The sequence below is a fragment of the Diabrotica virgifera genome, chromosome 4, assembly GCF_917563875.1.
Source record: "Diabrotica virgifera virgifera chromosome 4, PGI_DIABVI_V3a".
Classification (NCBI taxonomy): Eukaryota; Metazoa; Arthropoda; class Insecta; order Coleoptera; family Chrysomelidae; genus Diabrotica; species Diabrotica virgifera.
Window position 1 is genome coordinate 259187435 of NC_065446.1, and position 12899 is coordinate 259200333.

At 34.2% G+C, this 12899-nt stretch overlaps 1 protein-coding gene across 3 annotated transcripts in view; it reads left to right on the forward strand.

The window, feature by feature from the left end:
- Positions 1–12899, forward strand: part of LOC126884135 (aromatic-L-amino-acid decarboxylase) — an 80167-nt gene that overhangs the window by 31289 nt on the left and 35979 nt on the right. For all 3 annotated transcript variants that reach the window (XM_050649993.1, XM_050649995.1, XM_050649994.1), the window contains exons 3-5: positions 5629–5680; positions 5733–5803; positions 6007–6243. In XM_050649993.1, the coding sequence (XP_050505950.1) occupies positions 5629–5680; positions 5733–5803; positions 6007–6243 (360 nt within the window). The remainder of the gene's footprint in view (positions 1–5628; positions 5681–5732; positions 5804–6006; positions 6244–12899) is intronic.

A 12899-nucleotide genomic window follows, 5' to 3' on the forward strand; every position in this document is an offset into this window, starting at 1 on the left:
TATTTGCCATTCTATCTGTTTTGATAACGGAAGAGTTGTGTTCATGGACAGACAGACATAGATAATTCAAGGCTTTCACCATTTTTTTAATGTAAAATGGATGAAAATGATATATTCTCCTACTGTTTCTATAACTTCCTCCTCCACAGAAACTGATACCAAAGTAAGAAACTTTCCTTATTATTTACAGCGATTAGGACAAAGGAGATTATGCAATTATGCAGCAAAAGAATCCTGAAAATGTCTCTGAATATGGAAAACAGTAAACTCCATATTATATCATCCTTGATGATCAATAAATATTCCTGGGATGTTTTACCAGTTTACAAAAAACGGCAACAATGGAATTGCTACTGCTATTGAAGAGTATATGGGAAAATAACAATAAAAAAACCCATTGAGAAATGTGATTGATTGATGATCGATGAACCAAATGTGAAATATTTGAGTGATTCTTCGTGTATTAAAAAATAACTTGTCACGTTTACCATTCAGATATCAAACTTTATCGACTTAACTAACGTTAACATCTGATGTTGCCACATTTCAAAAATAGTAGTCCTTGTTAAATTTTTCACATGAGAAAAAAATTATATATTTTCACTCCGTTAGATATGCAGATATTTTTGAACTGCAAACGGAAGACTTTCTCTCTGCTGTCTCCTCTTGAAGGCAACAAATACGCGAATCCGTTAACCTTCGAATGACCAAGGGGGGTAAATTTCGACCCCAGTGTATGTTTTTCTTTAATAAATTCAAAAGTATTTTCAATTTTTAACTCACTATTTTTTATTTGACTTTAATATCATTCTAGATATTCTAGATATATTTTACGAATAAAAATATATTCTGAAGTTGATGTTTAGTAAAATACCGTCTATTATGTGGAATTCCAAGTAGTTTTACACTGCGCGTTATCAAAATCTATTTTTAGACTGTGGTGCCTGTTATGTACGAATGATGACATTCCTGTCTGCTACAGTTAGTCATTATTATTATTTCCTGGCGTATATTATTATAGTTTCTTAGTATTTTGTGTACATATAAGATATGGCCCGCAAATATTATACTGAGGCTGAGTTACAGGAAATTGTTACTGCTAGCGATTTTTATGATGATATAGAAGATGAAGATGAAGATTTAAATGCTGAAAACATTCATTCCAGGTCATTTTTGACCTGGGGTAATTTTTTACCCCCGTTGGTCATCCGTGTAACAAAGAAAGGTTGGTCACCGGAAGGTTAAAGACAATAAAGTGAAAAATACTGCTGATCCGTTATAGGCAAAACCGCTAGTCCGATAAAACCAAAATGTACGAGAAACGATCGCGTGTGAATCCTGCATATGTGACGTTAGTCGATGCGCGAGTTCATCAGTGATTTTGGTAAGATGGATTCGCATCACCAGACGACCGTAGGCCTCACAATATGTGGAGAAGTTCAGGCAAACTTTCGATGAAAGGCACCAATTATACGGGTTTGACGAACCGCCAGGAACCAGCCGACTTAAATCAAAGAAAAGATTTATGAGAAATGTCAGCGTCGAACCACCCGAACTGTTCCCCCCACATCCAGAACGATTTAATGGAATGAACCTGGACTGGAGAACCTGGCGGACACTCAACCGCATACACACAGGTGCTGCCCCTGTAAAACATAACCTCATTAAATGTGCATCAAGACAGATATCGACGCACTTCGTGAATGTGGGGAAATACAGAACGTGGAGCACCTGAGAGTATGCAGACTTTGCCCATCACAGTGCACTTTCGATGATTTATGGCACGCAAATACAAAGGGTGTAGTGTAACCTGATACTGGGCAGAAAAACTGCAGTCGGATCCAGACACGAAAAAGTAAAATTAAGTTTGGTAAGATTTTTTATAAAATTAATTAGATGTTATCTGTATTACATCATTATCTCTATCAATTCCCTTGAACCACAACCTACAGTCCACACAGGGGCGTAACAGAGGCCCCCGCAGCATGAAGCTTGCGGGGGGCCCCAATATATCACGGGCCCCATCTTGTCGTCTAATATATTATGTAAAAATGTTTATAGATATATTATTTTACTCATGCGTACGCAAAGTTTTTAAGCAGTGCCTGGAAATCTTAAAAAACTTCCCTGGATTCGATTTAGCAAACAATGCAGAAAAACGTCTAACCAAAATCTCTTACTCTAAAAACGCTATCAGTGACTACGTTGACTAGGTCTGGATGCCCAGATTTCAAACTGTGCTTGGTGTAAAGCAGAACTACATATCAATTTTAAAAACACTGTCTAAAATAAATCATGAGTAGAGAATGACAGCTAATAATTTAAAAAGTAAAATGGAACAGTTCGAATTTGCCTTCCCATCTATTTTACAAAATAATGTAGTACTTTTACGTAACTGTAAAGAATTTTTGTCAAATCTTTAGGCAAAACTATGTCATTTTTATAACAATTCAAAGATTTTGACACTACTTGTGGCTTTTCCTGTACTTTTAAAATCAAAAGGTTTGGTAGAGTTAGGAAGCATTTTGATGAATTATTTCACGATCAACGCATTTCAAACCCTGAAGATATATAATACATATTATATATTATGGAGTAGGCGTGTTTTTCGGAAATCTCGATGTAGTCATTGAACAAATTCAAGCTGGATGTGTAAGTATGTATGTACAAAGTGAACAACGATTTTAAAGTCATAGATCCTAGAAGTGGATATCTTTTCAAATCGGATCCAGAAGTTTTCGCAGAAGCCAGTAAATTAGTTGCTAAGTACCCGTCAATCGCCAGTTTAAGTAATGAGCTTTTAGAGCAACTGCAATTTGTCTGAAAACCATTAAGGACATAGTTAGAATCGGCAAACTCTATTTATGATGCCGATGCCGCCAAAATTATTCTTATAGATATTCACTGCACTAGTGCTTGCATAATACCACAAGTGTGTCATGCATACATCTTGTTTTCAACTTTATCCAGCACGATCGCTAGTTCAGAGAGATCCTTTTCTAAACTTAAATTAGTAAAACCATATCTTCGTAGTACAATGTTAGAAGCACGAAGCACGGTTATCTTCTCTAGTGCTTATAAGTATTTAAAAACGAAGTTGCCCATCAGATAGATATCAATAAAATTGTAGATATATTTGCTGATAGTAGTGCACGAAGAAAATTGTTCATCTCATAAAATAATACTATGTAATAATGTAATCATTTAACCTTCCGATGACCAAACTTTTTTTGTTACACGGATGACCAAGGGGAGGGGGGAATGACCCCAGGTGAAAAATGACAATTAACAAAAAAATTAAGTTTTTTTTATGGCATGGACTTTATGTCATTTAGCCAGTCACAACATGAGTATTAGTGTCATGGGTATGTTGAGTAAGTGTCTCGTTACTTTGCAAAGTCGACGTCATTAGCGTAAAACTACTTGGAATTACACATAGACGGAATTTTACTAAACATCAACTGCAGAATATATTTTTTATTCGTAAAATATAGGGAATTTTTTTTTATTTCAAAATATGAGGATATCTAGAATGATATTAAAGTCAAATAAAAAAAATAATGAGTTAAAAATTGAAATACTTTTGAATTTATTAAAGAAAAACATACGCTGGGGTCCAAATTTCCCCCGCTTGGTCATCCGAAGGTTAAAGAGTGTAAGCGCAAAATCTCGGACTGATGCCTTTTAAATGCATGCATTTTTTTCGAATCCTGAGCTAACTAATAAATATTTTTGAAAAGTTTAAACGCAGAATGAAAGATTACAACCGAAGGCTGAAAGTCCCTTACAATAAACAAAATGTTTCTTTTGAATGAGATATTTGAAATTAAAAATCATACTAAATATTGTCTTTTTTTCTTCACCCCTGTAACTTTTCAGTGACTTTTGGCCCTCGGTAATAATGTAATCTTTCATTCTGCATTTAAATTTTTCAAAAATACTAGTTTTCTCATCAATCGAAAAAACTGAATGCATTTAAAAAGGAATTGGTACTAAATTTTGCGCCTACGCTATTAATTTTTGGTTTTATTTTATTCTATACCAATAAAGATAAAAAATATAAGTTGTTATAAACAGTGCATGAATACATTAACAAACAAGTTTTTGTTACACAAGCCGCACTTACCAATTTTTTCAAGTGGGCCCCATTTCCAATTCTGCGGGGGGGCCCCGACGGAGATTGTTCGCCACTGAGTCCACACAACTTAATATGTAAGAAATTATTTTAATAATTTCGCATATGTACATATAGTTCTCATATCGCTCATGGGATGCAATAGCGACACAACTCAAAACACCACGTTTGGAGATAAATGTGTTTAAAGCTTTCATTGCTAAGGAAAATGCATAAAAATGCTTTAGTTTGCTTAAACGAAGATTATCTTCAATTTTATTATCTGGCTCTCGTTCCTTGTTTAGTTATGACTTTTTGAAGTAGGGAGCATAATAATAAGTATTATTAATATTGTAATTGTAAGTAAGTATTAATATTGCAAAGTAGTAGCTGAGATTGTACCACCAAACCATAAATAAATAAAACTTTTTAAGCCACTTGCGTATTTTAATATGAAAGTAATTAAATTTTATTTTCTATTATTTTCTAACCAGTGATCTTTCGCAGAAGTATCTACGAGACTTTCCAAACGTAACCAAGATGATACCAGGTGGAACTTTAGAACTCAGTTCTATTCTAAAAGTGTAAGTTTTTCAACCTAATAAAAATATTTGTAAACTATTTTTAAAAATTGAAAAACTTTTTGGACCCTTTTCCTGGTGACACCTCCATGGCTTCTAAAAATTGCAAGCCAGATGGATGCTGCATTGAAGACAAGATGGAATTCTAAAAAGTTGCAATTCACAACCCCGTCTACAGCTTGGTAAAGTTCCAACGGAAAATGGACCTAGTTACTCTATAGGAGTAATACTAGTAGAGATAGCAGCCTATGCATTCTCTGAAGAGCCTCTAACAAGAGGTGAAATCGTCGATAAGAGTGCTGGCCGCGCTCTCTAACCTAAGTAAAAAATAAGACAGTTTTGGCTTCGCATTGCAACTGAATAAAAATGGTATACATTTTTTTTATTTTATTAGTATTACTCCTATAGAGTAACTAGGTCCATTTTCCGTTGGACTTTACCAAGCTGTAGACGGGGTTGTGAATTGCAACTTTTTAGAATTCCCTCTTGTCTTTAATGCAGCATCCATCTAGCTTGCAATTTTTAGAAGCCATGGAGGTGTCACCAAGAAAATGGTCCAAAAAATTTTTTCAATTAAATATCTTTTAAAAATATTTTACAAATATTTTTATTAGGTTGAAAAACTTAGACTTTCATTTAGCAGATGCCGCTACGCACCTACTACCTTCACGTCAGTTGCAATGGGGGGACTAATAAATGTCGAACATTTTTACCTGGAGTAGAGATAGCAGCCTATGCATTCTCTGAAGAGCCTCTAACAAGAGGTGAAATCGTCGATAAGAGTGCTGGCCGCGCTCTCTAACCTAAGTAAAAATTAAGACAGTTTTGGCTTCGTATTGCAACTGAATAAAAATAGTATACATTTTTATTTTAGTTCTATTCTATTTAGATTTATCATTTGTATTTGTATTATACATACCTATTTTTTTGTAGGCGTCAAGTCCAGCATTGACAGAACTGGAAACTATAGTACTGGACTGGCTAGGTAATCTGAAAAAATTATTGTCAAATATTATTTTTAACTCTTTTGAATTTAGGTAAAGCCATCGGATTGCCCGATCAATTTTTAGCATTTAAGGAAGGAAGCAGAGGAGGGGGTGTCATTCAGGTAAGAAACTTTATGCTTTAACATACATTTATGTATCCCCAATAAAAATAATCTTTAGGATTCAAATCGGGCGAACGAGGAGGCCATTCAACACTATCTAATCTACCTTACTCATACTAAGAGCTTGCCACATTAGACCTAAGTAGTGCAATCTTAATGCTACCTTCTCCCATATTATCCTAATTCTGATTTATCTATTTCAGACATCAGCCAGTGAATGCGTTCTGGTTTCAATGTTGGCTGCGCGAGCTCAAGCGATCAAAAGACTGAAGCAACAGCATCCTTTTGTTGAAGAAGGCTTACTTCTATCCAAACTCATGGCATACTGTTCCAGAGAAGCACATTCCTGCGTAGAAAAGGCTGCGATGATTTGTTTCGTGAAGCTGAGAATTTTAGAACCAGACGAGAAATCTTCTTTGAGAGGAAAAACTCTTTTGATGGTGAGAATAGACTTATAGAACTACTCTACTTTAGACCATTAACTCTATATCTAAATAACTGTCGTAAGATTTATAATAAAACATGTAGGTCGAATTTTATATCCAAAGAACTAAAGACTTCTACTGGAACCAAGTTCTGGTAAACAACCCACATTTGTGCTTTCTAAAACTTGCAAAGCAAATGCACAATTAATTAGAAGAAGACTAGGGAAAATCTAAAATTGAATTACATTGCCTGTCTATTTATCTAGGTAAAAATTCCAACGAATCTTACGGATTTGAGTAAGGGTTCCCCTTACTCAGATAGGAGTAAAACTAATAGAAAATGAAAGAGAGCTAATATTTCAATTCGTTTCAGAGGTGACCAACATCCTCTTACAATCTGTATGTTTTATCCCTTTTATGGATCATTATGGAATTTTTATCTAGATGACTAGACAGGTAGTATTCCTCCTAGTCTTCTTCTAATTTATCGTTCGTTTGATTTGCAAGTTTTAGAAATTATGAATTTGGGTTGTTTACCAGAGCTTGGTTCCAGTAGAAGTCTTTAGTTCTTCGGATCTAAAACTTCGAACCGTTTTAAGTAGATGTCGCTACCAGCGTCTGTAAGCGAATTATTTGTATAATTCAGCATTGGAATACGGCTTGTTTTCTTTTCGGTTCAGAGTATGTGTTGGGTAGTTCTTTCTGGGCAACAGACTCAGTAAAACACAGGTTAAAAATAAAATAAATACATTCAGGATATTTATATACAGTTCAAAATTAAAAATAAAATAAAATATCATTCTATCTTCTCCCCGTTCAGGAGCAATCTTCCTAGGCGGTCGTCTGCAAAAGAAATAAAATTGTTTTTATAACTATCATAATACTTACTTACTTTCCGTGTCCGGACCACCAACAACTTTAAATTCTGTATTTCCAATGATTGGCCTCATAGATGGCCCTGTCATTTGCTATAATTAAGTCTTCTTCTATGCAGGTCTCTCTCATCTCTGTGCATGATAGTAGATGCCGGCTGGTCTGAACCGCGCCACAGTCGCAGTTATCGTCCTCCTGGTCTTCGGTCCTCTCCTGCTTTTTTCGTTCTACCTCTGACGTGACCTTCCTCCTGATAGGTGGTGGAGCAATCCCAGCTATGGGGTATACCTCTTCGGTAGGTGTCGGTTTCAGGCAACCCGATATTATACGAACCGTTTCATTTAGAGCCACGTCGACGTTCTTTGCGTGAGCAGAGTTTGCCCATACTGGTGCTCCAAACTCCGCGGCCGAAAAACATAATGCCAAGGCAGAATTGCGGAGAGTGTGTGGTTGTGCTCCCCATTTTGAGCTTGCGGATGATATTATTTCTGGCACTTACTTTCTTCTTGACATCTTGACAGTGGTATCGGTAAGACAGAGTTCTATCCAGACGGACGCCAAGGTATTTTGGCGTCTCGTTGTGTTCCAGCATCTGACCACGCCATTCCACCTCCAACGGCCTTCGGACATTCTTGTTTCTCAGGTGGAAAGCACATACTTGGGTTTTTGTGGGATTGGGTTTCAGATAGTTTTTATCGTAGTATAGAGCTAAGTCTCCCAGGGCATCTGTCAGCTTCACTTTGACTTCATTGAAGGTTCTTCCCTGAGCTGCCTCAGCTGTATCATCAGCGTAAATAATGTGCCTTGTTTGTTGGTGTATGGGTTGGTCGTTGGTGTATATGTTGTATAGAATCGACGGGAGGACACTTCTCTGTGGTAGCCCATTTTTTTGGTCCCTTCACCGACTGTTCTTGGACTGGAGCGTTACGTAGAAGCGTCTATTCTGGAGGAGACAATTCACTAACCTTGTTAGTCGGAAATCCTTTGTAGTTTCGTAGAGTTTTGCGAGTAGCCGTTGATGGTTAACTGTGTCATAGGCGGCAGTTAGGTCTATGAACGCTACTCCCGTTATTTCTTTCCGTTCAAAACCATCTTCAATATCTTGGGTGAGATTAAGAATTTGATTGCAGCAGCACTTTCCGGGTCTGAATCCTGCTTGTTCTGGAATAATTTTAGTCTTCACATATTCAGTGATTCGGTTCAGTATCATTCTTTCAAATGCCTTGAAAAGGTGGCACAAAAGAGAGACAGCCCTAAAACTCTTTGTATCCGCCGGATCCTTCCCTGGTTTTAAGAGGGCAACCACTCTAGCTTTGCTCCAGATTTTGGGGATTTGTAATGTACGGATGCAGTAATTCATCATTTTTAACTATCATCAAAAATATAATAACATCACAGTATATATAATACGAATCAATATATTGTAGCGTAATTACTGTTAAAATAATACTCTCGGTTCGTTTATACGAATTTATTTATATAAGTTACAGATCGAATTTATATTATCAACTAACTCAATTTACAAAATTCGTATCGTTATATACTCTAGCCATTATTCTCGATCATTCCAGGCTACGCCAGCTCTCTGGCTATCGTGTGACCTTCCAACCACCGCGCCTCCTCCGATTCCACGTATATCGTTATTCTACCAGAAAGTTCTCGAGATCAAACCGTTCGGAGCTGCTACTTGCGGCCGGTGACTCATTCTTTTGCTACACTATCTATATAATTACACACTCAGACTCGTAGTCCCCAATCAAACATCGACACACAGTTACCCATCAGCCAGCTCTTTGCGGAGGTGGCGGCTACCGCTCTCTGCAGTTACAGCTCCGGCGGAACGCCTCTTCACTACAGAGCGCATCCACATCGGCAGGTTCCAATTTACTCCGGGGTTGCGCCGATATGGAAACGCTGCAGGCATCATATCATTACAAGTAGACCATAGAGTCTCTCTGATGATCCCTAAAGAGGGTGAAACGTACCTAAAAGGATGCTGGTCACCTCTGAAATGAATTGAAATATACGCTGTCTTTAATTTTCATTTTGTTATAAAATTTGTTGAAATTTATATATCATTTCTTACTATCTTAAATTTTTAAATTTATTTATTCAACTTCTATCTGTAAATTTTGTTTGAATGATTTTAAGAACACCTTTTTTGCGGTTTTGCCAAATTATATTTGATAAATTTTCAATTTTGACACGATCAGATAAAACGTTCTTCATTCTGCCAACACTACCACATTTTCTCACTTCATTTTCCCGCGACCTGCAGCATTTTCGGCCCTTATTGAATTTGGAAAATTAATTTTTGTCGTGAGCTCGATTATTGACACCGTCAACGGAATTGGGCCTTTTGTACAAACAAAAAAACGTTTGATTTTCGAATGGCACAGCGCCTCTACATTCTTATCTTGTATCAGACGATTTCCTTAATAAAAATTTATTAAATGAGAAAATAGAGAACTATTTCGATGAGATTCCTTGCCATATAACTTTTACTATTGTAACGTTTTTACTTAATTTATTAATGACTTTAAATACTTAATTTACTTAGTTTTTATTTTAATGTATTTACACTTACTTATTTTTAATTTATATTAAACTACACTAAGCACCAAAATTAACGCACCACCTTAAAAATGGGACATTTTTGATGTCTCTTATTTCCTAAACCTGTTGTCCGATTCGAGTGATTTTTTTAGTATAATATGGCTTTATTCTTCAAGAATATCCACGTAATAATACTATTGCTAAATACGTAAGTGTCATTGTATACCGGGTGTAACAATGATAGTGTGTTTTTTCCTCAAAGTTTGGAACACCCTGTGGAATATTCTAGCGAATATAGAATATTGAAATTAAAACTTAACTGTAGCCTTAGGCTTTCTTAACATTTTGCTTTTTGATTCATTCGCTTATGTGGGATAATAAAAAAGTTAGGTACTTTAACAACTAGCAATGTTATTTATCAATACAGGGTGTTTCTAAATAAGTGCGATAAACTTTAAGGGGTACCTAATTCTGCATGAAAAAATAATAACCGTTTGCTTTATAAACATATGTCCGCAAATGCTTTGTTTCCGAAATACGGGATGTCGAATTTTTTCTAACAAACTGACGATTTATTTATTGCTCTAAAACCGGTTGAGATAAATGCAAATTAAATTTGGTAGTTTTTAAGAGGCAATCATTTCGCATTTTTGACATACAGTTAAGAATTTTATATTCACCATTGGCGTGCATACTGGATGTATCTATAATGTTTATACCCGTATACACGCCAATGGTGAATATCAAATTATTATTTGTATGTCAAAAAAATGCGCCATAACTACCTCTTAAAACCTACCAAATTTCATATGCATATCTTAACCAGTTTTAGAGCAATAAAAAACAAAGCATTTGCAGACATATGTTTATAAAGCAAACGGTCATTATTTTTTCATGCAGAATTACCCCTTAAAGTTTGTCGCACTTATTTAGAAACACCCTGTATTGATGAATAACATTGCTAGTTTTATTGTACCTAAATTTGTTATTATCCCACATAAGCGAATGAATCAAAAAGCAAAATGTTAAGAAAGCCTAAGGCTACAGTCAAGTTTTAATTTCAATATTTTATATACGCTAGAATATTCCACATGGTTTTCCAAACTTTGAGGACAAAACACCCTATCATTGTTACACCCGGTATACAATGGCACTTACCTCTTTAGCACTAGTGTTGTTACGTGGATATTTCCGAAGAATAAAGCTAAGTATATTATACTTAAAAAATCACTCAAATCGGACAACAGGTTTAGGAAATACGAGACATCAAAAATGTCACATCTTTAAGGTGGTGCGTTAATTTTGGTGCTTAGTGTATTTACACCTATTTATTTAGTATAATTTATATACATAATATAGGGGAGGGCATATAGATTTTCACTTCGGAAAAAATCAAACAAGATAGAACTTTTTGTAATTGAATTAAGAAATGTTTAATAAACAATATATCAAAAAGTTCTACTCGAGAAGTTGGTGCTTTATTTTTTATTAAACAAATGAACTGCGAAATTAGATGATTTTTTAAATAACTCCGAAAATATAAACTTTAGAAAAAAATTGACTTGAACATTAAAAATTCAGAAAATTTTACAAAAAACCTTATATAAAGATTTTTCTGAAATTAAATCTGTAGCTTCTATAATTTTTTATTTATAACGCTAAAGTCACCCTTCTCACAAACATTGGCGCACTGTAAACTAGCGTTCGGCGAAGTGCACGGTTGAGTTATTTTAATCTAATTCTTTAACTAATGGATCAAATGAAATTTTACAAATTGGACATGAAAGAAGAATAATTAAGCTATCTTATGGTTATAATAAAAAGAAATAAAATGTATGTTCATAAGTACGGTGTGGGCGGAAAGTGAGACTTACATGAATTTTGTTTAAAAATAATTTAAAAATGTGTAACTAATACAATTTTTCTTTTAAAACTCTCAATTTTGCACAACTTACCTTTCAAACATCTTACTAAACGATGTTTCATTAAAAAAAATCTCAAAAATTTAATTCAAATGATATGACGTCTCAAAAAATGTAATTTTTGAAATCTTCGTAATTTTATAGAATTACCACCGCTTTAAGACGGTATTACTCAAGTTTGAACAGATCTATTACAATTTTATAGGTGCTTTTTAAAGCTTAGAATGTAGTCTTTAAAATGATCTTAATTGTTTTACTTTAGAAATAAAACAGACTATTTCTTTTTGAGAAAATTAAGAAAGATAACAAAAATGTAATACAAAAACCTAAAATTACCAGCTAAAAAAATGTTTATACAAAGTGATCAAAACTTTTTTCTGTAAAACTTACCTAAAATACATTTAATAATAAGCTTCAACAATAATAAATGTTCAACAAAAAAAAATTATTAGCTCTTATACAGTATGTCTGCGTAACTTGGAACCTATTGATAACTTTTTTATTATCAGTTTTATCAAATATCAAATTTTATTAATTTTATACGAGGTATGTCAAAAAATATGAATTTCACTCAAGAGTAAAGTACCTTTATATTTCACAATATCGAAAATTGTTATTAAGAAAAGTTGTTTCTAATTAAAATGTTTAGATAGATATGTTTTTAAAAAGATATGTGTCTTAAAAAGATATGTTTCTTAAAAAGATATGTTTTCAGTGTTCAATTACATCCTTCTAATTAAAATATTGTGAATAACAAATGCACTTAACTTTTAAGAAAAATTCATATTTTTTACATACCTCGTATAAAATTGAAAAATATTTTACCATTTTACAGTGACTTTAATATTATCTCCAACTTATACATTTCTGTTTATGTCTTCCAGTTCTATATGAAGTCAGTATTCTCCTCTATCTTATGTATTTCTGTTGAAATTTTATCATTGTTCTATGATTCATCATCATCATAATTGGTTCGATAATTATTTGTGAACCTTGGCCTGCTCGCAGAGAAGTCGCCATTCCCGTCAATTCCTAGCAATTTCCCTCCATCTTTGGACATTTAGAATCTTAAGATCTTCTTCTACATTATCAATCCATCTTCTATGCGGTGGTCCTCTACTTCTTCTGTCCTTAGAGTATGTGACAATGTCAATATCTTCCTGTATTCATTATGATTCCTTTATTTATTTGTAGAACATGCTGACTAGCAATGTCAGTATGTTTTTCTACGTTCTTCTTATTTTATCTTCTATTTGCTCTCTATATACATTTGGTATGTCCGGATTTTTTAGTTCATGAAAATTTATTTTTCTTTCGTTT